Genomic DNA, 13,923 nt, shown 5'->3' on the forward strand with positions numbered 1-13,923 from the left:
GGTTAAGAGGACATGTTAACTAACAGCATTTTATTAAGTCATCCTTCACAAAAACTCATTTTAGTATACCCTGGGTAACATGCAATTTTGATAATTAATTTGATATTTTTAGCAGCCTAGAAGGAGTTGAAATTTCAAATATCCAACAAAGGATGTTCAGACCTCTTATGAATCTCTCTCACATGTAAGCAGATGCTTTTCTTGTTCTTCACCTTGATTTCAATTGTTCATGTTTCCACACGTGTTGTGCTAATACATCTACACCCAATGCATCCAATCTATTAACATTTTCTAGTGACTAACTTTCCTAAACAATAATTAACTCTTAAGTGTTAATGATTGAACAGGGTGCTATTTAGTTTTTCATGGTTTGGTAAAATCAAAGGAGACTTTTGAATGTCAGAGAACTGGAGTGTAGAGGGCACCCACTTGGTCTTGTTGAGTTCCCCTCAGCTCTGATACCATTCATAAATATGAATGTTTGTCCAGTGAGCTGGTACTACAGACACATACTGAAAGCGCTACCAAATGCAAAAGTAGGAATTCATATAAGCAACACAAAGTCATTACAGATGCATAATTGCTGTACATGGAGGAAGCTAAAATTGCCCACAATGTCAAGGTGTAACTGAATTAACTATGTATGGATACAATGGTAAACTTTAAAAAATCTTTTATTCAAACAGAGTGTCTCATCGTACCATTCATTACATGCTTTAGAAACACTTTCTTTAATTGAATGCAGTCTTGTAACAGGAATTAAAGTTATTACCTTGCCATGATAATTAATTCTCCATAACTTAGAAATTGTCATATAAGCCACTACCACTCTTTAATCTTACTTACGATTTAAATCTAACACAAGACACTCTTTTCATTTTACATAATTCTTCAGATACAATGTCTATAAAAGTTTCATTGGTTCCACACAACAGAAAACACTTTGACTAACGTAAGCAAACCAGAGTGAATTGGAAGAAAATGGTGTAGCTCACAAAACCCAAGAAACAACGACTCAAGGAATAGACCCGAATTGAGCAGAAACCATGGCAACCAGGGGGGTGTAGGCAGCAAGAGTTAAACAACTTCCTATAACTGCCAAGCTTTCATCTTATATTGCTGCAACTCTTTATACTGTAAAGATCATTTGTATCTTTGCCAGTGTACATGGCTTTAGAGACAAAAAGATACCATTGTATCCCAATGTCTGCATTTATTAGAAAATTTCCCAGCAAATAATGTGCTTCCATTAAAGATTCATCTCCTCCTGGTAATACTAATACCTACCTCATGGAGTTAGAGAATTTGTTCCTGAAACCTCCGAGATACCTACCAAATAGTGTTGGTGGTGGTGGTAACACAATAATAATGTCTGGTAACCCAGGTGATGTTTTTATCAACAAGGGAGGTCTTTCTATTGATGAAAGAACTCAGTCAATGAATATGGACCAAAATCGAGTGTGAGATAGGCATGCTGGCAAGTAGTTACAGAGCACATACTGTAACTCCTGTAACAGAAAAGCCGTGGAAACATGGAGCAGAACGTACCTAACTCTCTCTTCCCCTGAGTGTTAGAAAGCAAGATCTGTCACAGCAACGACAGGAGCCATCTAACTGTGCATTTACACTGAACACACACACAAAAAAACAATAAAGCTTCCCTTGAAGGAGCCCCTTGATCACACGCTAATAGTTTATTTATAATGTAAGACGTGTATAAGACTTGGATGTTCGTTATGCCTATTTGCTGCTCTCACCCACATGTTCTTTTACAATAAAGTCAAGTTAATGAAAATTGAACTTAGGTTAAAGCTTCAGTATTCTTAATGTTTTACATTCCTCTGAGTTTCATATTAAGACATTTTCTTTTTACTGAGAAAATGTAGAAAATAAATATTAATGGATAGTGAGACTGAATTAATTTAGAATCTTATTTTTACCTTCTCTTCGCACGTCAGCTATTTTAAGAAATTCCAGTACTGTGGATATGCACCACATGTTCGCAGCTGTAAACCAAACACTGATGGAATCTCATCTCTAGAGAATCTCTTGGCAAGCATCATTCAGAGAGTGTTCGTCTGGGTTGTGTCTATAGTTACATGCTTGGGGAACATCTTTGTCATTTGTATGCGACCTTGCATCAGGTCTGAGAACAAGCTGCATGCCCTGTCAATCATATCTCTCTGCTGTGAGTATCGCCTGATTAAAGAGGAATTACAGTTTCAAAATATACAAAAGCATAGTTGTTAGAAAATAAGTAAACAAGGGCAGAATTATGAGATTTTAAAGTGTTCCCCTTTTTGCTTATATGTTGCTTTCACGTTCACTACAATTAAAATAAAATTTGGTGATGAGAAAGAAAAGGTTTAAAACAAGAAAACTCAATCACCTTACACAGATTAATGAAGCTGTCATTCATTACTTTTGTCTCATAAGGAAGTTTTTATTCATTCAAGTTTTCTCCTTTGGAGGCATAATATATTATTAAAGCTGTAAAATCTTTCACACGCATAAAACCTTCCTTGGTCACATTTTTATATCCACAGCTGATGTGGGGAATGGGAGACCCTAAAATGCGACAAAGATGTAAAAATGGGAACTCAGAATGAGAGAGAACAAGCTTTCTTAGGCCAGCTCTGTGTAAATAATTTAAGACCCCTAAAATTGTACTGACTTCAGAGCATGTCATAATTACTCATGTCTTCTAAATTAGTATTCTATTACAGCAACTTCTGGATTATTTTCTCTGGGATTTTGGGAGCTGTCTTTAGCTTGTTAAGCTGAGAGAATTTCAGTGGAAAAGGTGAACCAAATAATAAAATCCCCATCTTAGTCTCTAATACAATGCTCAACATAATTGCATTTTATTCATTTATTCAACACTTCTAGGTGATGGGCTAGAACAAAAACAGAAAAGGCAAGATCCTGGCTCTCACAGACTTATGTGTTTATGGAGAATAGAGAAATGATTACTTTTTAGCTGTAAAGGACACTGTAAGAGTGGTTATCAGAGAGTTGATGAAATCCTTACCCATAAATGAATTCTTAGAATAAAAACTAGCTCCCACAAGGTAGAAGAAACTTGGATATTTTTGCTAAAATATTAGATATTTGTATATAAAATATTATATATACCCAAATGTTAATAATTTATTGACAATCATCAATAAATTATAATTAATCCGTTGATTTATCAATAATTAATTGATCAATATTAATGATCAATCTATTGATAATTCTTATCAGTGAGTAATCAATTAGTCAGTTGATAATTGATAATATCTTATTGATAATTCCATTATACCTATTTATTTATCTAAATTTGTGAAATTTACTGATCCCTATAGGTGCCGACTGCCTGATGGGAATATATTTATTTGTGATTGGAGCCTTTGACCTAAAGTTTCGTGGAGAATACAACAAGCATGCACAACTGTGGATGGAGAGTTTTCATTGTCAGTTCATGGGCTCTTTGGCCATTCTGTCTACAGAAGTATCAGTATTACTTTTAACATTTCTAACACTGGAAAAATATATATACATTGTGTATCCTTTTAGATATTTAAGACCTAGAAAATGCAGAACGATTACAGTGCTGATTCTCATTTGGATTATTGGAATTATAGTGGCTTTTGTTCCATTGAGCAATAAGAAATTTTTCAAAAACTACTATGGCACCAATGGAGTATGTTTTCCTCTTCATTCAGAAGATACGGAAAGTATTGGAGCCCAAATTTATTCAGTGGCAATTTTCCTTGGTGAGAAATTCTGTATTATGAGCCCTTTCATACAAATGTTACAATAAATCACTACATGAACCTCATTATACCTTTTAATGTTTACAGATTTTTTATTTCAGGCCTCCCAACCAGTTTTTCTCATTGACATTGGGGATGAATTCTATCAGAATCCCCTACAAGATTTTTGAAAAAACTTCCTTTTATCATATAAAGTCCAACATGATACACCTTAAAAAAAGACAAGACACTGAACATTTGTATTTCATGCATTCACCCTAGTAACACTAAGCAAAATATATTTTAAGTCTTTGCCTTCATAATGTGAACAAATCCAAAGTAGCCAGACAAGTCATTGGATTGAGTAGACATATAAGTGTTTTCTCTTATAAATTTTTTTCAAAATATAACAATTAAATTATTTTTAAAAATACTAGAAAGATTAAGACCAAAGATATTCACTGAATCACTGATCTCATTTTAATATGCCATTTGAAAATTAAACATTTCATCATTCCTCTTAAACAATACTTCAAATTTTAAAAAAATTCATGATTTCCATGTACCCTACTAATTCTTATGAACAAAAAGCATGTCATGGTTTTTGTATCTTTGTTTTAATAATGTCAGCTAAGAATATGTTTATTTGTTGGTTTGTAAAGAATGTTTACACACATTAGTAATAATCTTTGTGTTCTAAATAGGTATTAACTTGGCGGCATTTATCATCATAGTTTTTTCCTATGGAAGCATGTTTTACAGCGTTCATCAAAGCACCATAACAGCAACTGAAATAGGGAATCAAGTTACACAAGAGATGATCCTTGCCAAACGGTTTTTCTTTATTGTGTTTACTGATGCGTTATGCTGGATCCCCATTTTTGTACTGAAATTCCTTTCATTGCTTCAGGTAGAAATACCAGGTACAACTTTTTTCTTCTTTCCATAAAGAAATAACGTATCCGTTTCTACAGTGTTCCTCTAAGAAAGAAAGTTAAGATTTTTAACACTAACTTATTTCAAGAATCGTAAGTTATATGTGCTTTAGGTTCCCTTCATCAATAAAATGTTTACTGGAAGCTGTTCGGTTCTTTCCATAAATGCCTAAAACCATAACTACTATTGGAACCAAGGAACAATGACTCAAGTAAATTACACTCAATGTGTTGAAATTCTGGTAATCCTATGCTTAAGATGACCACAAGGAACCTAGGTCAAAATGATTATTAAATATTTATTTATTTCAGAAGGTAAGAAATTTTTCTTCCTGGAATACATAGCAATTCAAAGAACATTACCCCAGAGTATGTGAGATGATAGAAGAAAACATAGTAACTCCGACACTCATACAAACACGGTCATAGCAGCATCATTCACAATAGCCAAAAGGAGGGAAAAACCCAGGGTTCATCCATGGATGAAAGGATGAACAAAACATGTTATATACGCAAAATGTACTGCTATTCAGACTTAAAAAGGAAGGAAATTCTGAAACATGCTACAACATGGATGGACCTTCAAAACATGCTAAGTGAAATAAGCCAGTCACAGAAGAATAAATATTGGATGATTCCACTTCTAGGAAGTAAATAGAGGAGTCGAATTCACAGAGAAAGAAAGGTTGTAAATGGTGCAGTTAAGGGTTGGAAGGAGAAGGGAATAGGGAGTTACTAGGTGTGGAGTTTCATTTGGTCAAGATGAAAAAGTTTTAGAGATGCAGGGTGGCGATGGTTGCACAATATGTGAAATGTACTTAATACACTTAAGACTGATTAAAATGGTAAATTTTGTTATACGTACCTCACCACAATTTTAGAAATGTGCAAAATCCTGTTAATTGTATGTACAGTACAGTACATATTCACAGACTTATCCCATGGTTGGTGATGATAGTATCTTACATTTCATAAGCAATGATAACATTAATTAAATTTTAATAAAAATATGAGTAGTTGCAGATACATACTACAGTTATTTTCTAAGATGTTAGTCAAAGGTGCTTTTATTGAAATAAATATTATAGCTAGTGAAAAGCCTAAAAATACATACCTATTTTTTAAAAATAAATGAAATAGTTGAAAAGAAATTTATTAAAGTATACATTCTGAGCAATACTTTATGTACTATCTAGTATTTAAAACATTTCAAAGGTATGATTTAATACTAAACAACAGTTTTTCCTAAAATGGAATCATATTAAAATACTATGTAACCACTTGAAGAAAAATGTTTCCACCTGATGGAATACTTTACTGATGTGTTCTAGAAAAGCTATTTAGCAACAAACCCTGATTTTTTGAAGCACCAACACTCCTCTCAAATACTGGCACCCTGGAAAGACATCCTGGAAACACAGATAGACTGTCTTTAATTATGTAACATCAAATGGAAAAAAATAAAGATTCAAAAGGGGGTTGGGGTAGAAACAAGGAAAAAAGGTTTCTATGACTAGCAAACATCCATAAATACGAAATCTATTTTTCCCTTCCAGGTACTATAACCTCTTGGGTAGTGATTTTTATTTTGCCTATCAACAGTGCTTTGAACCCAATTCTCTACACTCTGACCACAAGACCATTCAAAGAAATGATCCACCAACTCTGGAATAACTACAGACAAAGAAGATCTATTGGCAGGAAAAGAAGTCAGAAAACACATGCTCCATCATTCATCTGGGTAGAAATGTGGCCACTGCAGGAGATGCCACCTAAGTTAATGAAGCCAGCTCTTTTCAGAGACTCCTATGAATTGTCACTAATTTCTCAATCAACCAGACTCAATTCCTGTTCATAGCTGACTCGGAACTCCATTGGGGTGCTTCAAAATGGATTAGCCTAAAATGAATGCCACAAAATTAATAATTTCTATTAATGGCTAAAATAAATTAGGGGAATCAATTATATTGATAATGCATATATACTAGCACATATTTTGCATAGGAAATTTAAGAGAAATCTACTTCAAATTCGTTCACTCTTTTTGCACTTCTTGAGTACCCTCTATGTGCATGGCACTGCGGTAAATTCCTGGAAGTAGTATAGAACATTCTCAATGTTCAATGTTAAACTATGTTTACAAAATATACAAAGTCCACCTGCAGCTCTTAGTTTCAAGTAGAGCTTTGTCTGCCATGCATGTCAGCAAACATCAGAATCACGGACAGTTTGAACTAAGGGGTTAAGGTTTTGGAACACTCAATATAAAAGCATCAGAGAAAAAAATGTCTGATTGTTTGCAAAATACAGATATTCTGTTTTGAGAATTCATCTTAACTGTCTCAAGTCTCCATATACTTGAGAGCCAATATAATGTATTTATTGCTATGAACCCAATATAAACTCAAAACAGCACTTCTCTGCTACTTCTTGTCCAGTTTTCTGTTTTCTTTAAGAACTTCATATGGGGTTAGAAAAGGAGAAAGTGTTGATAAGGAGTGAATCAGAAAAGTTAGGATGAGGATAGACATTTAGATCAATGGAACAGAATTTGAGAGTCCAGAAAGAAAACTTTCACATTTACAGTAAATTAATTTTCAACAAAATGCCAAGACAATCAAATGAAGAAAAAACAGTCTTTTCAGCACATGATGCTGGGACAACTCACATGTAAAAGAATGAAGTTTGACCCCTACCTTATACTGTATATAAAAATTAACTCAGCATAAATTAACAACCTAAATATAAGACATAAAACTCTTAGAGGAAGGCTAAGTCTTCAAGACCTTGGAGTTGGCAACTGATCCTTAGATATGACAGACAATAAAAGCATAAGCAACAACAAAAGGAAAAAATAAATTTCATCTAAATGAAAAATTTTTGTGTATCAAAGGACATTATCAAAAAAGTGGAAAAAACTACCTACATAATGAAAGAAAATACTTAGAAATCATATATTTGAGAGGGCTTCTTTAAAGAACTCCTACAACTCAACAAAAAAAGACAAGGAGCTGTATTACAAAAATGGGCAAAGGACTTGGACATTTCTCCAAAGATATACAAATGGCCAATAAGCACATGAAAAAATGCTCAACATCACAAATAACTAGGTAAATGCAAATCAAAACCACAATGAGATAACACATCACACTTACTAAGAGGGCCATAATTTAAAAAATACCATGTTGGCAAGGATATGGAGATTAAAACCCCTTCCACATTGCTGGTTTGAAGGTGAAATGGTGCAGCCACTGTAGAAAAAAGGTTAGTGGTTCCTCAAAGGCTTATCATAGGATTACAATATGATCCAGCCATTTCAGGCCTGGGCATGACCCAGGAGTTGGAAACAGGCCTCAGACAGACACTTGCATGGAAATACCCATTTCGGCATTACTCACAGTAGCCAAAAGATGGAGGTAACCCAACTGCCTATCAACTGATGGATAGATAAAATGTAGATGCATACAATGGAATATTAGTCAGCCATAAAAAGGAATTAAGTTCTGATCCATGCTACATGATGAATGTGAAATAAACCAGAAAGAACAAATACTGCGTGATTCCCCTTACATGAAATACCTAGTATGAGCAAATTCATAGAGACAAAAAGATTAGAGTTTGCTGGGGGAGGGAAGGTTGGAAGGGTGATGCCTAGGAAGTGGAGAATATCTTTTTGGGTGAAAGAAAACGTTCTAAAATTGTTATATGGTGATGTATAAACAATTCTGCAATTATAGTAAAAGCCACACGTTTTAGACTGATGAATTTTATGGTATGGAAATTGTATCTCAATAAAGCAGTTACAAGGAAAAAGAAAGTAGAGCTAGAATGCACACATTCAGGAACCTAACTTCAGGAAGGAAAGGTCTTTACATACATGTTTGCTCTAAAGAGAAAGCAGTTGTTATCAAGAGATGGATTTACCTTCTGTTTTGCACAGCCAAACAGATCATACTTTTTTGCTAGTTATTCTTCTGGTCTCTGAGCTATAGGAATTTTATGCTTTCATAAATTGAAAACTTTAAAAAAATAAAATGTTTTCAGGTGGTTTTAAATATACCAGAAATGTTCGAAACATAAAAATACTGGAATCAAAAAATATTGAGTATATAATTGTATAGATTTCTTTTGAAAATAATTTACCTGCAATATAACCCTATTAAAAATATGGGTTGCTTTGAGTCCTTTCTGTTCCTACTTGAAATAGTTTCAATTAGTCTTCTACATGAGAAATGTGATACACTTTCAATAAAAATCAGAACAGAGCCCTGGCTGGTGTGGCTCAGTGGATTGAGCGTGGGCCTTCGAATCAAAGTGTCACCAGTTCAATTCCCAGTCAGGACACATGCCTGGGTTGCAGGCCATGTCCCCAGTAGGGAGTGTGCTAGAGGCAACCACACATTGATGTTTCCCTCCCCCTCTTTTCCCCTCCCTACCCTTCTCTCTAAAAATAAAATCTTTTTAAAAAAAATCGGAATAGAAAGCTATTTTCTTTTTTAAAAAAAGAATTTATTTATTCACTTTTTAGAGAGAAGGTCAGGGAAGGAGAAAGAAACATCAATGTATGGTTGCCTTTTACACATCCCTGACCACTGGGGACAAAACCCTGTCCCCAAAACCCTGACCCAAAACCCAGGTGTGAGCCCTGACTGGGAATCCAACCAGCAACCCTTTGGTTCGCAGCCCACACTCAGTCCACGGAGCTACACAAGCCAGGGCTAGAAAGCTATTTTCTTAAGGTTTTATTTATTTTTAGAGAGAGGGAAGGAAGAGAGAAACATTGTTTAGTTGTTTTCCACACATCCCCAACCTGTGACCTGGCCCAGAACCCAGGCATATGCCCTGATAGGGAATAGAACCCACAATCTTCTGGTTCCCAGGCCAGCGCTCAATCCACTGCCCCACACCAGCCAGAGCAAAAAAGCTACAATTCTGCTTGTAATATTCAATTCTCTAACTACTTAGACTATAATTTTTTAAAAGCCTACAAAAGTAGCCCTAGCTGGTGTAGCTCAGTGGTTTGAACACAGGCCTGCAAACCGAAGGATCGCACATTCAATTCCCAGTCAGGGGACATGCCTGGGTTCCAGGTCAAGTCCCCAGAATAGGGCGCATGAGAGACAACCACACATTGATGTTTCTCTCCCTCTCTTTCCCCTTCCCTTCCCCCTTCTCTCTAAAAAATAAGTGAATAAAAACTTTTTAAAAAACAGCTTACAAAAGTAAAAATACATTTAAATTATTTTCAAAGGTTATGTTAGGATTATTTATTAAAGAAGTAGTCCTGCTAGTATTAAATAATGGAATGGAAAATTATTTTTCCTAAGCATATCTAGAAAAGAACTAAAGCAGTGATCATAAAGACAGGATAAAATACATTCCTACAAAAATTATGATTGTGACCTATGTCTGACAGTCTTAGAAATGCTGTGAATTTACAAAATATGCATGTAATTCTAAAACTATCTTTTAGCATTGAAAATATTTTCAAATGCTTTTCTTGAAGCCATTTGGTTTCCTGTCTATTCAATTCACTCACTCTTCCATCCTTCCACCTCTCCAAACAAGAGTAACCTCTATACAAACATAGATCTGAAGAAAATTTAGCCAAATGCTAACATTTATTAAATCTGTATGGTAGAAATGCACTAGTGTCCTTTAAATCATTCACCTATCCTGTTATGTCTGAAATACTTCAATAAAACATTTTAGAGTAATGGACCCAAAGAAATAGAAATAAAATTTGCTTTTAACAAGTTTATTTTTGTACATTTTAAAATTTCAATTTTCATGACACATTAGAAAAATATTTTTCTAATATGAAAATATGCAATTCTGTGGTACTGGTACATACTATATGTGTTATTTTTTTTTAAGATTTTATTTATTTACTTTTAGAGGGAGGGGAAGGGAGGGAGAAAGAGAAGGTGAGAAACATCAATGTGTGAGACATACATTGATCAGTTGCTTCTTCAAGACCCCAGCTGGGGACGTGGCCCGCAACCCAGGCATGTGCCCTGACTGGAAATGGAACAAGCAACCTTTCGGTTCTCAGGCCAGCGCTCAATCCACAAAGCCACATCAGCCAGGGCTATATGTATTATCTTTAACTTAAAAAAATTATTCAAGAACTATGACCTAATAAGCTACACAAAACTATTCTTTGCCCATCCATTTGTTCCCTTTCATAGCCCCATTGTGGAGCTTTACAATACAGTTCTGTACACATCTCCATATCTAGAAAGAATTAAGATGCTATATCAAAGATGTCCAGAGTTATATAGTAGAAAATTAATTGGCTTAATCATTGACACATGACACAAACCACTAGACAGAGAGACAGAGACAGAGAAAGTAACAACATACAGAACAAGTAAAATAGAACATTGCCAATAAAGTCAAATAACATCAAAATAATGACATCATTTAAATTTTTGCACTAAAAACAAAGTAACTTCTTTAAAATTATTATGTTTAGAATTTACAATTATTGCTTACAAAGCTCCAAAAGCAACAGTACAGAACCATAATTGTGATAAGGCACTTTACAGAGAGAAATCAAAGACCTAACAACATGAAATGCAAGAAATATTATCTGTAGAAGCAGTTAACCTTAGAAATAAAAAGGGAAAAAACATGCATTCTTTCTGTACCTGCCTGTATTTTCTGAAGTAAAAAGCTTTTTTAAAAAGTATCACAGAAGAGCAAAAAATAATTATTATATATTTTAAAAAGCTGTCATCAGTTAAAGTTCAAATCCATGTAAATATTTGACTACAAATTTTTTTTTTGAGAAACAATTATAACCTTCTTACTAAAAACAGGGAGGAAAAAATAGATTTTAATTATGTTGCCAACTCTTTTATCCAACCAACTTAAGAGTGATTACGGGACACTGTTTTGGGTGCTGGGGATATAGGAGTAAGATACAGTGTTCAGTTCTAGAGAACTTAGCCTAATGGAGCTGGATCTAACATTATAAAATGAAGCTGAACTTCAAACACAGTCATTCTTGGCATCTTCTTGCAAATCAAATAGAATAATGTTCTACCTAGTTTGCTATTAGGAACACTGTGGAATTATCATCTACTGATGAAATTAACTTTCATGAAAGATTCTATAAAAGTTTAGACAGACTGTATTTAAGGTAAACAAATAATAGCCAGCATCAAAAACAACAACAGTAATCTGCTTTCACAGATTACTTTATTATTTATTTCAAGTAAATAAAACCAAGAAAAATTTCATTTTGAATATACAGAACTACTGGAGATTTTACTATACCTATGGTACATGTGCAAATATCATAAATGAGGAAGCAGGAGTTGTTTCACAGTCAAATCAGTTGTCAGGCTTCAGAGAATCATAGCCTTCTTTCAAGAGATCCCGCCATCTTTTAAGGAAGCGTGCATTTTCTGTACATTTGAAGGCAAGCTCTTCCACTTGAGCTGATACTGCAGACGTGGCTTCAAGAAGTTTGGTTAGTGAAAATGCTGCCTGAAATTTAAAAAAAAGACAAACAATAGAATTTATTCCTTAAATCCTCATCTTATTTTATATTCTAAAAATAGCTTAAAACCTTAACTCCAATGCTGAAGTTATTTTCTTTAAAAGTAAAAAAAATCTGCAAACTGAAACAGCAGCTCTTTCAGGGAAACTAAAAAATTCTTTCATATGAAGTAAGCTAGAAAAATACCCATTATGTATGAGACATGACAAGTTGGTATTTTTTTTTATTTGAAAATACACTGGAGTCTCTTTTGGCTCAACAAGGTTACTTGGACCCTTTGACACCAAGTACCAGAAGTATCTCAAGGACTTTATAAAAAATTCTTACTGATATTTGGGTAACAAGGGCATCGTTCCATCCTTCTACCTTTGAACACTTTAGACCATGAAAATGTATAGACCAAAGAACAGATACTCTTAGCTGACAAATAAATTCAACATAATCAAAACACATGCAGAAAATACCGAACTTTTAGGGGGAAACTCACTTCTTGAATTAAATGTTTTCTTCTACGATATAAAATAACACTTCCCAGATAACACATCTGCACTTATTCTACATATTCACTTGAAATCAGTCTTGTTCAGAAAAATAGCTGTATCAGCACTTTGTGCATTTTTGAAGAAAACAAATATTTGATCCATGAGATGATCAAGTTCACTCCCCAGTTTCCAATTTATTTCACAAAGTTCTCCCAGGAGGATTACACCCTAAATACCTCATTCACCTGACCCACTCAAGAGTCCTTAAATACTGAAATTGTGCCCGTCCACCCCCTCCTCCTCTGATGGTGTCTATGTTAGGGTTGCAGCTTGTGTGCGCGTGCGCGTGTTATTTTCTGGAAATTCGAGATTCAACAGAGACCAATGGCCCATGCATTCTAGCAATTAGAGGGAGGGATCTTTGTCTAAGCCGTTAAAAGACACCAATCTGGGCTACAGGGGCGGGGACTAACCCCTCCAAACTCGGTCCAGAGAAAAGAATGCCTGAAATAGACATTAGCATTGTCAGCTGGCTCTGGGCAGGTGGCCAACTAGAACAGCGGGCTCTTGAGCCCCACAGAGAGAAAAATCACAGCCTGATCCCAAGCGCCCACAGACAGAAAGAAGGGAAGATAACAGGGCGGACAGAGGCAGCACAAATCCTTGCAGCAGAGCTGCGTGGTTTCGGGTTACAGGGATGATTGAAACCAGAAGGCGAAGCAAAAAGACTGAGTCAGGGGGCGGGTGGAGGAATAACCCCTAATTCCTCAACACTAAATCTAAAGGCGGAATCCTCAGGGGGCAGAAGGAAGAGATGCGCCAAGCTGGGTGTACGGAATCCCAGTCCCTCCCTCCCCGGCCCCGCCGCGGTCCATCTTTCAACAGGAGCTAGAGGAGACGTTGCCCCGAGACCTGTAGGGCGACACTCACGTCTCCGATCTGCAACTCCACTTCCTCCAGCGGGTCCACTGTTTGGCCGCTTCCCTTGCTCGGAATACGCCAGTCCAAACTCACTGGGACGCTGGGGGAAGATGTTGAAGAGGCGTCTGAAGACGAGGGAGAGAAGGAAGGCGGCGAGGGCTGCGAAGAAACCCGCACCTCTTCATGATCTGCCATGGAGAAAGGCAGACTGCAGAACCCGAACTTGGCAGAACCGACACCAACTGTCTTTCAACTGCTCGCGCCCTAAACCCAGAGGCCCCGCCCCTCCCACCCGAAATCCAGCCCATTCTCCTAGTGGGTGTTCACCGAATACAGCA

The 13,923-nt window shown here is 35.7% G+C and overlaps 2 protein-coding genes across 3 annotated transcripts in view; one reads left to right on the plus strand and one right to left on the minus strand.

Annotated features, from left to right (window-relative positions):
- RXFP1 (relaxin family peptide receptor 1) overlaps window positions 1-6,921 on the plus strand; it is a 78,141-nt gene extending 71,220 nt beyond the window's left edge. Inside the window, exons 14-18 of one of the 2 annotated variants that reach the window (XM_045831286.1) lie at window positions 113-184; window positions 1,959-2,188; window positions 3,348-3,758; window positions 4,442-4,660; window positions 6,229-6,921. In XM_045831286.1, the coding sequence (XP_045687242.1) occupies window positions 113-184; window positions 1,959-2,188; window positions 3,348-3,758; window positions 4,442-4,660; window positions 6,229-6,530 (1,234 nt within the window). In that variant the 3' untranslated portion in view covers window positions 6,531-6,921. The remainder of the gene's footprint in view (window positions 1-112; window positions 185-1,958; window positions 2,189-3,347; window positions 3,759-4,441; window positions 4,661-6,228) is intronic. The other variant, XM_045831287.1, reaches the window with a different exon arrangement.
- A 3,754-nt stretch (window positions 6,922-10,675) lies between these two features.
- CUNH4orf46 (chromosome unknown C4orf46 homolog) lies at window positions 10,676-13,860 on the minus strand. Its single transcript, XM_045831362.1, has 2 exons — window positions 13,595-13,860; window positions 10,676-12,169 (listed from the first exon to the last, which is right to left on the minus strand). The coding sequence occupies exons 1-2, from the start codon at window positions 13,778-13,780 to the stop codon at window positions 12,014-12,016; spliced, it is 342 nt and encodes a 113-aa protein (XP_045687318.1). The 5' UTR covers window positions 13,781-13,860; the 3' UTR covers window positions 10,676-12,013.
- Between the last annotated feature and the right edge of the window lie 63 nt (window positions 13,861-13,923).

The sequence above is a fragment of the Phyllostomus hastatus genome, unplaced genomic scaffold, assembly GCF_019186645.2.
Source record: "Phyllostomus hastatus isolate PE091 unplaced genomic scaffold, TTU_PhHast_1.1 phas_contig_159, whole genome shotgun sequence".
In the NCBI taxonomy this organism is placed as follows: Eukaryota; Metazoa; Chordata; class Mammalia; order Chiroptera; family Phyllostomidae; genus Phyllostomus; species Phyllostomus hastatus.

Excerpts from the sequence above, each read along its gene's own strand:
- CUNH4orf46 (XM_045831362.1), bottom strand. The coding sequence starts at position 13,780 with ATGGCAGATCATGAAGAGGTGCGGGTTTCTTCGCAGCCCTCGCCGCCT. Across the intron at positions 12,170-13,594 it reads TGGAGTTGCAGATCGGAGAC|GCAGCATTTTCACTAACCAA; the intron begins GTGAGTGTCGCC and ends TTTAAATTTCAG.